At 40.0% G+C, this 13,413-nt stretch overlaps 1 protein-coding gene across 4 annotated transcripts in view; it reads right to left on the reverse strand.

Annotated features, from left to right (window-relative positions):
- Positions 1-573: 573 nt before the first annotated feature.
- Positions 574-13,413, reverse strand: part of mical2b (microtubule associated monooxygenase, calponin and LIM domain containing 2b) — a 61,978-nt gene continuing 49,138 nt past the window's right edge. For all 4 annotated transcript variants that reach the window (XM_086301924.1, XM_086301921.1, XM_086301922.1 and 1 more), the window contains 12 exons: positions 13,010-13,162; positions 11,309-11,362; positions 8,921-9,042; positions 8,556-8,780; positions 8,199-8,374; positions 7,717-8,084; positions 6,743-6,816; positions 6,532-6,621; positions 3,671-3,764; positions 3,072-3,180; positions 2,925-2,998; positions 574-2,844 (listed from right to left, as the gene is read on the reverse strand). In XM_086301924.1, coding sequence (XP_086158050.1) covers positions 2,624-2,844; positions 2,925-2,998; positions 3,072-3,180; positions 3,671-3,764; positions 6,532-6,621; positions 6,743-6,816; positions 7,717-8,084; positions 8,199-8,374; positions 8,556-8,780; positions 8,921-9,042; positions 11,309-11,362; positions 13,010-13,162 — 1,760 coding nt within the window. In that variant the 3' untranslated portion in view covers positions 574-2,623. The remainder of the gene's footprint in view (positions 2,845-2,924; positions 2,999-3,071; positions 3,181-3,670; positions 3,765-6,531; positions 6,622-6,742; positions 6,817-7,716; positions 8,085-8,198; positions 8,375-8,555; positions 8,781-8,920; positions 9,043-11,308; positions 11,363-13,009; positions 13,163-13,413) is intronic.

Genomic DNA, 13,413 nt, shown 5'->3' on the forward strand with positions numbered 1-13,413 from the left:
TTTGTGTTGCACTTTTTTATAGTTTCACTACAGCTTGGAGAGTAGCCGGCCAGTGTTTGTAGAACATTTCCATTTAAAGCACAACCACAGCAATATGCTAGCACCCACACCAATCACAAGTATGTTTTGTTAATAATATCAAGTGGCTGCCAGAGGGTCTGTAAGCCTCTGTGACTGGGGCTTTAGCAATTATTTTCCCAGCAACTGCCATCAAGCTCCAGCAACCACTCACAACAGGTAGGGGAATACTAATTTTTCCCTCATGACCGGTTGGGGACCAGTCTCTAAGCCTGTGTGGCTGGGGCCTTAATCACTTGATCCTACATCGTCACATGTTCAAAATGGCAGACAAGTTAACATCATGTGGTTAGTGGTCATGTGTCTGTAAAACCACAACAGCATTCCAGAAAGTTGTAGCATCAATGCCAAAGAAAACTGAGGCCCAACAGCTTTTTAAGACTGTTTATATGTCTTTATGTTGTTAAGCAGTAAGAAATAGGTTGCTTTTATAATCAGAGGAAGACAGAATAAAACAGTACCAAAAATCCAAAAATTCATTTTTATTTAAGATAATTTCATTTAAAAACACTCAAAGCAGCATTAAAATAAAACATGAAAGTTTTTTGCTAAAGAAAACCAAACTTACAGATATTTAATTTGCATTCATTTGTATTATAAACAAAATAACATTTAACGCCCGAGGACCGAGAGAATAGTATGGCAGTTTGCATCAGCATTAAAACTCATGTAAACACATTCATCTTTTCATGAGATGACAATTTGATGGCATTTTGACTCACAGCCCTTTACAGTGAATTGCAGACAGATTCACAGTAGTTAACAAAATGATGAATCCACTTTGGGCACGCTGCTTTCAGGATGTCACAGCTAGTGGTATGCCTTACTGGAGCAAGGCCAGAGATATCTGCAAGTTTCAACAAAAGTACATGAGAACTCCCACTCTGTGGACTTCCAGTTTTCCTACACGGCGGTTCAAAGATAGTCCAGAATGAGTGAAACTTTAGACCAAAAATGAAATTTTGTGGAGTGAAGATTTTTCCTCTTGACATTTTCTTTATGCTTGTGATAAAGGGGATCAAGAAGTGAGTAAATTTTTAGAATAGTCCTGATTTCAAATTGTAATAAATTACCTCTGTGTAACACTTGGGGACAACAAACAACATTCCAGCACTGACATTTGAATTTCACAGATGAAGCGAGCAACAGCAGCCGTTTCTAGCAGCAGTTTTCTGATACCAGTCGTCTTCCTCAACCACGATAACCATTTGATTCTTAAACACACAGAAAGTGAATTCCCTGTTAAAATGTACATTTTTACAGCAATAAAAAAACTAAACAAAAATATCCGGTTACAGCCTCCTGTTTTGGTCTTCATAGAAGTTTCTTTAATTTAATACTAGAGAAGGTTGCAGCTGCTTGCATTGCCAGGTGTCCCAACACAGGAAGCTGCCGCCCATCTGTGTTTGCTGGGCTTTACCTTCTTTAGTTTAAGTCTCGGAACTGGACCTCCACAGTGTTTGTGCTGTCGGTGCCTTGCTTACAGGGTGGTGTAGTCTGTCCAAGAAGTTGGTGCTTTAGTTTTGGTGAGTGAAATTCAACCGTTGTATTTGTCTGTTACTTAGCACTAATTAGCTTCAAGTCTGACAATATTAGGCTAATGAATTCCCACTCCAAACAAGATCACGATCATTTTGGTCCCAAAAATTTACACAGTGGTACCAAAATGCTGATTTTGAGAATTCAACACGAGGAGTAAGCGGCCCATCCATTTTTATATACAGTCTATGCTTTTACCATTCACTGTGGACTGTCTTGCTACTGCTGTTTGCTGCTTTTTTAGCTGAGCTCCAGCCAACTGTACAATGAGACAAATAGGAATGGAACGGCTCCCCTAGATATCTGTGGTTTCAGTCTGTGCAGCAGCTCCATGGCAGATTCCATTTCTCTGGTGTTAATTAGTGCCTGAGCATACATAAATATATTTTATTTGATCCAAAGAAAAGTGAATAAATTTAAAATATGCACAAGAGTTTACAGTCACAAACAAGGCTGCACATAAAGTGACTCATAGTGAAATACTTAAAGCATTTTTCTGGTTTTATAACAACTCACGCTGTGCAAGAGTCTCCAGAAAAACTTCTGACTCCTTCCATGTGCTATCCAGTGAAGATACAGTGTTACAGTAATAACCAATCTGTCGCAACAAGTCCACTCTTATGGCTAGCAGCCACAAATAAGGCAGTTTGGTTTGTGATGAGTGCAGGCATTCAAGGCAGTGGCTCACATTATCAGAGGTGGTTAAGCATATCATACATCAAGTTTCAGGTCAGTATCAGCATGGGACATTGCAGTTACACTTCTGAGTGTTGAGAAAAGTTGGCAGAAAAGTTATTAACCCTCGTGGCTATACGGGAAGCCATTATCTAAGGGTCAATTTCTTTCTAACACGATCAAGTCTTACAATCTTCGTCAGTGTTTCAAGATTCCTTCAACATTTTTCAGACTTGTAGCTTTGCAAAAAAAAGCCAAAAGCATACTATTGTGGGAACCTGTTTTCCTTCTAATCTGTCCTCTTCAGAGTGAGATCCTCGGTTTTCAGCCATCACTCCTGCTTCTCTTGGCCCCAGCTATCATCCATGCGGGCCCAGTGGAACTCATAGCCCTTGGAGAGCACAAGGCTCTCGAGGTCCCTGTCCTCAGCCTTCTCCTTGAGCCTCTGCTCCTCCAGAATAGAGACCAACATGTCTCGTTTCTCCACTGTTCTCATGATCTCTGCGAGGATCACCTGTTCCTCCTGCAGCTCTGAGGCACTCTTCTTTGTATCTAAAAAGAGTAGGAGGAAGACAGAAATAAGAGCAAGCTATATTATATCAGACTGCAGCGCTGTGTGCTCAAGGCCGTACCCTCTACTGCCATTTTGCGTCGCAGATCCTGCTGCAGCCGACTCTGTGTGTCCTCCAGCTCCAGCTCCTGAGCGCTGAACACAGGAGAAAATAGTGAGACCTCTACATGTGAGAAAAGGGAATTGCTTTCATAATGCATTCGCTTACAAGATCATGAGTTCAGACTCATAGCGTGCCAATCTGTTCTTCTCTAGGACGAGCTTAAACCAGGACTGATAGAGCTGGGCCTCGTCACTGTCGTCCGTCTGAGGAGATTCTGTAAAAGGGAAAGAGGGAACGATGTAGGGAGGAAAAAAGATGTTTGATAGGGATCAAAAAAGAAGAAAGACATTTCAGAATTTATATCAATTATTTAAAAACCACTGCAAGAACTTCAATGACATATACATCATGTCACAGGGTCATATACTATTCACAGGAACACAAACAGAAGCTTGTATTGTAGAAAGATGAAGCAACAATAAAGTCCCTAGTGTCTATTGTGAGCACAGCCATTAACCGTATGTAGAGGCTTTTAACCAGACCAGGATTACAAGGCAGTGCTTTTCTCTAAATGGTCTGAGAAGTATGGGCAGTGCAATTAAACAGAACGAGAAGGAAAAAAAAAGAATGAAGCTTTCACTGTGGAATTCCATTGAGCTGTAGAGTAGAGTGAATCAAGGTGTTATGGTACAGACTTCTGTCAAATAAAAGCAGCTACGCAATGCTGAGACTCACAGGTTTGTAAGGCACTGGTCTGAATGTACCTGTTTCTCCTCTTATGCTCTTTTCTATGGCCACTCCTCTCTCCTCCAGGTCCCTCTGCTTTTCTCCGACTTCCTCCAACTGTCTCTGGATCACCTGTGCAACGCAACAACGTCGCCGTATGACACATGTAGTTAGATGTGATCAAAGGAGATTAATCAACGGAGAAATCGTTCTTTGAAATTTCTGCTTTCTCCTCCATACAAAGGATCTAAATTGATTTGTGGTGTTCACAAATAAAATTAGCCCTTCTTTCTCTGAAGTGTCCTTGTTATTCTGGGTAATTCTGAGAACTTGTAATGAACAAGTTTAAAGGCCCCATTTCTTTTATAGAAAACACTGCCGTTCTTCTTTTTTTTTTTTTTTTTCTGTGAGCACTACAAACAATGTTCCATTTGCCATCCTTGTAATGGGGTTTTCGAAGAAATCTCAGAGACTGATATCAGCAGGGACCGTCAAGGATAACAAACTGAAGGAAAAACCTGAAGCACCGACTCTTACAGTGAGGAGTGCTTCTGTTTGTGAAAGGTCACTGCAAATAAACATTAAGCTGGTCATTTTTATCCTTTGATGAAACATTTCCGTCACGGTGGGAGTAGCCTTTTCCCGGGTGATGATGCCCTCATCCATAGGGCAAACAGACTCCCTGAAAGGTTTGATGGAGAATGGAAATGATGTTTGGGGGGACGTGTTAGACAGCAGTCTTCCCCACTATAATAATAATAATAATAATAATAATAATAATGATGGATTGCATTTATGTAGCGCTTTTCTAGAAAAGCGCATCCGTGTGGTAGAGCTCAGGAGACGTGAAGAATCACTGCCAGCAAACATTGACGTCTAGTGTCACATGGTGGCCCACTACCTTATTAACATATGTTATATTGATTTTTTTCCCCCCAATTTGTTCATGCCTGAGTCCTTTTATATAATCAGATGCATATATATAAATACTCAAATAGCATCATTATTAAATTCCTTTAGAGCGGCTCCATTTGTTACTAGTCAAAGCATTTTTCCATAGCCTGCCCTGTTTTATTCCTTTTCATTCTTTATGGCCAAGAACCAGCTGGTGTCATATGTGAAATGAGAAAATCCTAATAAATACCACACCCAACCACCTGAAAACTGGTTGAATGCGAGCTCTAATTATTTCTTCTCATGGTTGGATTGATGGGGATTTTGTCACAACTGATTGGATTGTGAATGCAGAAAAGTGCCATCAAATTTTGATCCACCGTGCAATGCCATCGGAAAACATCTGATTAGCAACAGCTTTGGGTTTCAGCATGACAATGGTCCCAAACACACTGGCAAAGCAGTCAAAGCATGTTGGGACAGAAGAACATACAACAGAACACCACGAGTCATGGATGGGCCTCCCCACAGCCCGGATCTCAACACTATCAGAACCTAACATATTACTTATGTTAGGGGGAAACTGGCACGGGGTATTGCCGTCCTGGGGAAAACAAAGCAAATCTTGGATCAGAAAGCACTGCACATATTATACTGTGCTTTACTACTACCATATATGAGCTATTGTGTAGAGGTCTGGGGAAAACACATACAAAAGTAATACACAACCAATAACCATAACGCAGAAAAGAGTCATTAGATTAATAAATAATGCAGGGTACAGGGACCATACAAATGCACTCTTTATCAAAATGCAAGCCATAGAATTTCAGGACTTGGTGAAGTTTAAAACAGCACAAATAATATATAAAGCAAGAAACAAAATGCTTCCAAAAGAAATGCGTAAATTGTTTATAGAAAGACGAGGGGGGAGGAAATGGAATTTAAAAATACAAAGTGCTAGAACAACTTTAAAAAGTATGTCTATCTCAATACTGAAGAAAGTAACAACATAAACCAGTTTAAAATAAAATATAAAAAAAACCCTCATTTTAAACAAATATAAGAATGAAGAAAACGGGGTTGACCCAGGACAGTAACTGAAGTGATGTTTTGGTTTATTGTGAATCTGCTAATTTACATATTCTGTCTTTTATTATATGAAAGAAACTATATTGTGATGATTTGTGTTTTGTTTTTCTTTTGTTTCATTGTTTGTTTGATTTAAGACTAAAAGAAAACTAAATGAATGAGATGAAAAATTTGTGGGGGTAGGGACTAATAAGTGTATACTTCTGTTTACTCCTTTTCAAACAAAAGAATGGAATGATATCACAAAATGATGGTGAATGTACACGTTTGAAATAAAAATGAACTGAACTATTCAAGCAGTTCTAACGGTGAGGTCTGAATCCTCTGGACAGAAATTGGGACTGGGACTATACAATGAAGACTATAGAAAAAGCTGCCAAAGAGATTTAAGACTGTGTTGATGATACAGGCAGTCATACCAAATATTGATTATCAAGCTCAAAAGAACTGCACAGAATCCGTTTTAGACTTTATATTTCTTTGTATGTTTTCACATGTTTAAATAAAATCAATGCACCTACTTATTATAAAATTAATAAGAAACGAGGGGTGGCTCAACATTTTTGCACAGCACTAAAGATATAAATGTGCTCATAGACATAAATTAACTTTTGACTACAGCAGAAAGTTGAAACATAATAACACCTCTCTGTTAAAGTCATAACTGCTAGATATTCAGTGTCATCAGTGTGGGCATACTCTCAGTTAAAAACATCGTGGATCTTTTTGAGCGAGCAGCAAACCTTTGTACTGTAAAAGCATCAGGTAAATGTAAAATGTATAACTATGACTGGTAGCAAAAAGCTCTTCAGTCAGGGGTTTTTACATTTTTGTCAGGTCAGACCAATGCACAGCTTTCCAGCACAAATCTCTCTATTAACCACAGACTGAATTTAAAAGGAAATTACGATACCTGAGCTCTGTGAAGCCTCTTTAGCTGTTCTCGTTTAGCCTGTTGGGCCACTGTCTTTTCCTGCTTCCTCCTCAGTTTCTCTGAATGCAGCTGGGACAGGAAGCGTGGAACATTTCACAAAATGTACACATGGAAAAAACCAAAAAACAAACCCAGTACACGCGGGAATAACTGGAATGTGCCGTGTCTCACTCAACAGGAATGTACAAACCTTCTGACTGGATACCAGGTTTTCATTTTCATCATCACTTGAGGAGGGCTCCTCCAAATTCTGCTGACTGGATGCTGGATATGTAAGAGTGAAAAGTTAAAAAGTGAGGATAATTAGAAACTCTTAGCATTTTAGATTTGCAAGAGGAAAAAAAAGAGCCTTTTTGGATTATACAGATAAACTTTAAAAGTCAGCATGAAATTTTACTATGATAATCCCATGGATGAAAAATTCTTCTAGGTGTTCAGAAGCCTGCACTCCAAAACACAAAAAATTAGCTCCAAAAAGTATGGAAACCACACAAGCATGAAGCAAATAAGCAATAAAGGGGGCCAAAAACCTCTTCCTTCTTTTCAGCAGTGGATACTGAAATTAAACATGGCAAGACTTTTAAATAAGGAGGCTTGAGATTGCTCTAAACCCTCAATTTCAGATGGCTTTCTCTATTGCTGGAGCTGTACAACACAGAGCAGAGGAGCTTAACGTGGTCATCTCAGGCACACAGCTCTGAGTGTGGGCAGTAAACCCCACCCGCCCGCTGTTTGAGCCTTCTGTCTATGAGGGGCAGCCAATTACAAGAAAGCTAGCCTAAATGGAGGGTGGTATTAAAGGAAAAGGTGCTAAAGGCTTGTTTCACACAGTGGATGACCAGATGGGCTACACTAAGGGCTAGGGTGTGCAAATCATGCAAAACTACTTTTATTACACCCAGTAGAGAAATCAGAGACCTAAAAATGAGGAGAATAGATCCCCTTTAAACCTCAAAAACACACGTTTAGTAAAACAAGGTCCTTTGATTCTGTCTGGAGGGTTTTGTTTAGTTCACTTCTCTGATCATCAGACATTATTGCAGTTGCAGCTGCCCACTGACCTGAGTTAAAGTGCGGAACTTGTAAATTGGATCAAGCTAAAGGCAAAAAATCCAGAGGATTTAAAGCACTGTTACAAACAAGCTTCGGAGTCCCTACACTAACCTTTGTTTCTGAGGTTAGAGAGGATGTTTGTGATTTCCTTTTGAACCTCCTGGTCTTTCCCTTCACTCCCAGACAATTCCCTCTTCCTCAGCCTCAAGGAAGAGAACAAGTTGACCCTTTTGCGTGCAAATGGGCCAATGTCATCAGCGAACACCTCTCCAGAGTCTTTACGGCCCTTTAAGGACACCTGCTGCAACAGGGAAGGCAGGTCCTGCCCCGCCCCCCATGGATCTGCCCAATGAGCTTCACGCATGCTGGCCTGGTCCTCTCGGGATGACTCTGGCGCTATGGCACTGAAGCGTGAGCTAAAGCTAAACGCTCCCTCGGACATGGGTCGCCGTTTGCGGGGACCGTCGTGTTTAGGTCTCCTGTTAAAGCAGAGGAAAAGTATCAGAATTTAATCTGATTTGAAGCCCATAGAGAGCAGTAGAGAAGACAGCTTGGTTTATATAACAGCAAACTATGAGCCAAGTATTTTATACATTATGACTGCAGTGTTGGAGCTGCTGAGTTGATTGGTCCCGCTAAATGTCCTCCTGAAGGCGTTGGCTATAGCCTGGAAGGCTGAGGGGGATGAAGCTGAAGTTTGGCTCGGGGAAGCCTCCCCGCTCTGGATCGAGTTTCTCCGAGGCTCATCTAGTTGTGCCTCTGCCTGTACCTGATAAAACATGAGAGGAGAGGATAAATGTATTCAATATAATGGAGGATTAATTCCTCTTATATCTCTCACATCACTGTCCGTGAGCCATTCTACATAGCATAGAAGGAAAAGATGAGAAAACTATCTTTCATATCCAGGCTCATCTTCTCTCAGGTTAATAAACAGATCAAATCTCCACCTGGTCCTTATGTTGTGGTGCGTTTTCGGTGGTTGTGCTAACGGGAGTTCCCTCTGGGTTGACCTCCACGTCCCAGTTCAGAAGCTTCTCTTTGGCAGAAAAGGACAAGGCCAAGCGTTTCCTTGGCGTAGATGTTCTGCAGACGGCCGAGCGCTCCTCACTCGTCTCATTTACCTCTGGAGGATTCAGGGTATCCACTGAGGTTTTGGAACTGCTGTCCGAGTGCTGAAAGAAGAGCAGAAAATAGTCTTTTTTGTTCACACTGTGCAACGTCAATGAATTACACAGACACCCTTGCTCTTAGTTATATTCCTTAAAAACAAGACCGTTCTGTATCCAATGAATGTAAATTAGTCATAACATACAGGTTGTTTTTCTGCTGAAGTGATCTCCTCATAGTCAGAGTCGGCTTCAGGGACGGTATCAGGTCCGTCTTTGTCCAGCTGTGAGCTTTTGGGATAGCGCTTGATGAAAAGCAGAGGGAAGGCTACATAAAGAGACACAACAGGGAACATTTTACAACAAAAAAATATGCAAATACTGCAACCATTTTTCTGTTACCCAGCAACTATTAATTTACCTGAATATAATACAGGCACGAAACACTGTCTTTTTTCTTTTAGGTTCAGCATGCAAATGGAAAATGTGAAACACATCAGACATCAAAACTTCAGCTTCACATTACTTCTTACATCTTTAAAATGTGAATGATGCCACTGAAGTGACTGACACAATTCAACAGGGTTCTTACAGCTTAATGCAAGTTGTATGAATTTTAACACCAACTTTACAATATCCAGAATTAAAGGGAAGAAGTGCACCAGGTGGCAGCTCTGAAATAAAGCCACTGTTAGCATCCACAATAAGCAGATCCGAGGTAGTGTGCTAATCCAAAATGGCTGATGTTTTGGCTTTCTTATCTGAAATGTATGCAAACGTATGTGCATCCTATGGGATTCCACTGCAAAGATTTCCACTGTGCACTTAATACAGCACACCTCTTAAAGAGTGGCTGGTACCACTTCAGTCATGCAGCAAAAACTTGGTTCAAAGCGCAATTTTCTTTCAATCTGTGCAGTCAGTACAATATGATAAATTGACCTGCATTTACACAACGCTTTAATCCTAGTCGCTCACACACTGAAGGGCACACGAGGGGCAGTTTGGGGTTCAGTATCTTTTCTAATGACAATCCTTGGAAAAGATCTTGAATAATCAGACCCCAACTTATCTTAAAGACCTCATATCACCCCAATAGAGCACTTTGCTCTCAGACTGCTCTATTGGGGTGATAAGACTGTTGGCTTACTTGCGGTTCCTAAATTTTTAAAAGTAGAATGGGAGGCAGAACCTTCAGCTTTCAGGCCCCTCTTCTGTGAAACCAGCTCCCAGTTTGGATTGGGGAGACAAACACCCTCTCTACTTGTAAGATTAGCCTTTAATCTTTCTTTTTTGATAAAGCATATAGTTAGAGCTGGACCAGGTGACTCTGAATCCTCCCTTAGTTATGGGCTGCTGGGGGACTTCCATGATGCACTGAGTGTTTCTTCTTCACTCCCTATGTGTTTACATGCCACTCTACATTTAATCATTAGTTATTATTAATCTCTGGCTCTCTTCCACAGTGTCTTTTATCTTGCCTCCCTCGCTCAGCCACAACCGGTTGTGCCAGATGGCCGTCCCTCCCTGAGCCTGGTTCTGCCAGAGGTTTCTTCCTGTTAAAAGAGAGGTTTTTTTTCCCCCACTGTCGCCAAGGGCTTGCTCATAGGGGGTCATCTGATTGTTGTGGTCTTTACCTTACAATATAAAGCACCTTAGATGACTGCTGTTGTGATTTGGTGCTATATATTATTAAAATTGAATTGAATGGAATAGAGTAATATTTAGCTTTGTCCAACTCACAGCCAGTCAGTAAATCATTTCAAACCAGTTAGTTTTAAATTTTAAAAGTCCAGTGTCTGACAAAAGTATGCTAAGATATCACAATTCAATTGAAAGATTGATTTAAGAGATTTAACACAAAGTAAGCCCCTTGTTTCTGTTAAGACCTTTTCGTAAATGTGACAAATGAAAATACCTGCTGCAAGTTATTTTTAGAAACCTGTATCTTAGGGTTCGCTAACTAACGACAGATTAATGAGTACAAGTGTAGGTGTGTAGTCTTCAAAAGCAGTGTGAGCCAAACCACCTTGAAACAGGTGGCAGATTGAATAATGCTAAAAATATATGTATGAACTGTAAGCAGCCATAACCACAAAACAAAATTATCAACCTGACACATAAAGAAGGAAAACTTTTTGTTTTCTGAGGATTTGTCAGTCATGGCTGCAGTTAGGAGGAGGAATACTGTCTGTCCATCACGTCACAGGAATCAAATCACTCTGCAGAAAACAACAAACAGCCCAGAACACTACAAAGTTGGGAAACAGTGACCTCTAGTGTTGAATACATTGGATGACAGTTTATCAACTACATAAAAACCACAAGCCTACGGTAACTGTAATTGGGCACTTTCCCCACTGACATCTGGTTTGTCACATCACGTTATTTGTGCACAGATATTGTAGAGTGAAATGTTTTATCAGTAACAGCCTGCACTGTAAAAACAACTAAGTAAAGTCTCATAACCAAACTATTAATAGCTGTCAGACAAGAAACAAGTTTTCGGTTCTCATTGAAACGATGACGACAACAACAGGAAGATTGATGATGATGGCAGAGGCAAGACCGGAGTGAAAATCTGAGCTACTCACTTGCTCGAATCTTCCGCTTCCATCTGTTGTGTTTGTGTTTGGGGTTACAGTGATCTACAAAACAAGGGAAGAATTTCTATAAGTTGCAAAGGTTAACATTAAGCAGAAATGAATTAAACACAGAAAAAATGAAATGAAGGCTGATTAAGTGAATGTGGGGAATGCTGTCAGGTAAGAATTTGGTGTGGAACAGATCAGGTGTGGGTCACATGAAAAAGCTCATCTCACCAGGGAAGAAAAAGAACATTTTAATAATAATGTGCGACATTTTTGAAAAAGTTGGAATATGGTGTGAAATGTAAATCCAAACAGAATGCAATAATGTGAAACTAATTTAAAGGCGTATTTCACAGAAAATAGCACAAAGGTAATATATGACATACCATTTGTAAAATATGTGATATTTTAAATTTGAAGCTAGCAACGTGCTTCTAAAAAGCTGGGAAGAGCTTTTTCATGCATTCCTGCAAGCCTTTGGTTTGCTGTAAAGGAAACACATTTTGCTTCCTTTCTTTATTTTAACAAAGAGCTTCTTAAACAGGTGGAAAAATATCCATTAGAAGTGGTAATAAATGGATTTGAGTGATATCTCAAGCACATCTCATGTTGCAGGTGTTACTTGTCCTATTTAAATAGGGAAGAATAGTGAAATTGAGATGTTCTGTATTCTGCTTTAGAATCTCTTACTGGATAAGAGGAGATACTCTGCGAATACTAAGAACCTCAGCTTTAAGAGTTTGCAATGTTCATGTGGAGAAATCTATGTAGACCAGAGAAGAGAGGTTATATTTCAAAAGGTACAGATTGCTCAGTGACACTTGATGAGCTGCACATTTAAAGATTGCACACAATGTCATCCTTTTTAATCACGTGTTGGATCTGTATAGATAAATTATGTTTTTTCATATTGTGAAATGTCCTGCGAAACAAACTAAGCACACCAACGTTATGTTATTCAAACGTCGCATGAAAGTTCTGGGAAGTTTTGTGCAGGTAAACAGCTTAGTTTGCAGGACTGTGGTGAGTTCGCAGTAAAGCCCTGTGTTGGACTGGTAAGGTCAGAGTGTTGGGTTACATCAAGTGTAGCACAGATTCATTTACATTTAAGTTGATGATGCTTGGATTCATTCACTGAACTCAGTCGTTATAACAACTTAACGTCTGGTGTAAAGACAATAAAATGGAACAGAACTGAAACATCTGCTTACATCTGGTTGAATTCAGTTGTGTAAATCCACAAAGAGTGTCTGCACTCACGTAATAATATTATATTGTATTATATTAAAAAAGCAGAAAGTCCAGTTCCTGTGTCCTTTTTCACTTTTACTTGAGCAACAAAGTTGAACCAGTGCTTTAACTTTTACTGGAGTATTTTTCAACACACTTCTACTCACAGTATGTCTGTACTTTTCCACCCCTGATGTGGACAGACTGTTACAGTGGTGTGGGACAAAAACTATAAAATCAGTCACACCCCTGTCTCCCACACATAACCGGAGGAGGGTCTCCAACACAAACAAAGTAAAGTCACGAGTTAGAGTTCAGCCAGTTTGAGATTCTCCCTCAGGGAATATCATGCTATGAATGAAACAACAAACATAAACTTTGGGGATTTAAAAAGCCATCCGAGCAACTGGAAATCGTTGTTTTTCCTCCAGCCTACCATCCTCATTTCTTCAAAAAAAAGAAAATCGCACTGACCTTTGGAAGAGTCCTGGCTTTGACCTTTTGCTGCGGCGGTATCTTGCGTTTTGGATTTTACTAAACAGGAAGCATCGTGAGCTTCCACTGCCACATCCACATCGTCGGGAACTTTTTTATCAAGCGGTTCAGAGAGTGAACTGGAGGCCTCGTCTGCAAGTAACAACAGTATGCAGCCATTACATTCAAGTTCGTGTTAAACTAATCAGCGGTGCAATGTTATTAAACAGCGCGTTTCATGCCTGTGATCTTAAGAACAGACTTAAGAACTTCAGCACAAAAAAGTTGACAGTTACAAGAACTGAACTACTAGTCCTGCATCTCAAAGTAAAGATGCTAGGCGCTAATTAAGCATTGCAAAATTAAACAGAACTATTCTTAAATTCAAGAATTTAATCTGAAGC

Source organism: Aulonocara sp. 'chitande type north' Nkhata Bay, linkage group LG7, assembly GCF_057382095.1.
Source record: "Aulonocara sp. 'chitande type north' Nkhata Bay isolate Kocher_YH1m ecotype deep benthic linkage group LG7, A_spYH_male_GT1.1, whole genome shotgun sequence".
Classification (NCBI taxonomy): Eukaryota; Metazoa; Chordata; class Actinopteri; order Cichliformes; family Cichlidae; genus Aulonocara; species Aulonocara sp. 'chitande type north' Nkhata Bay.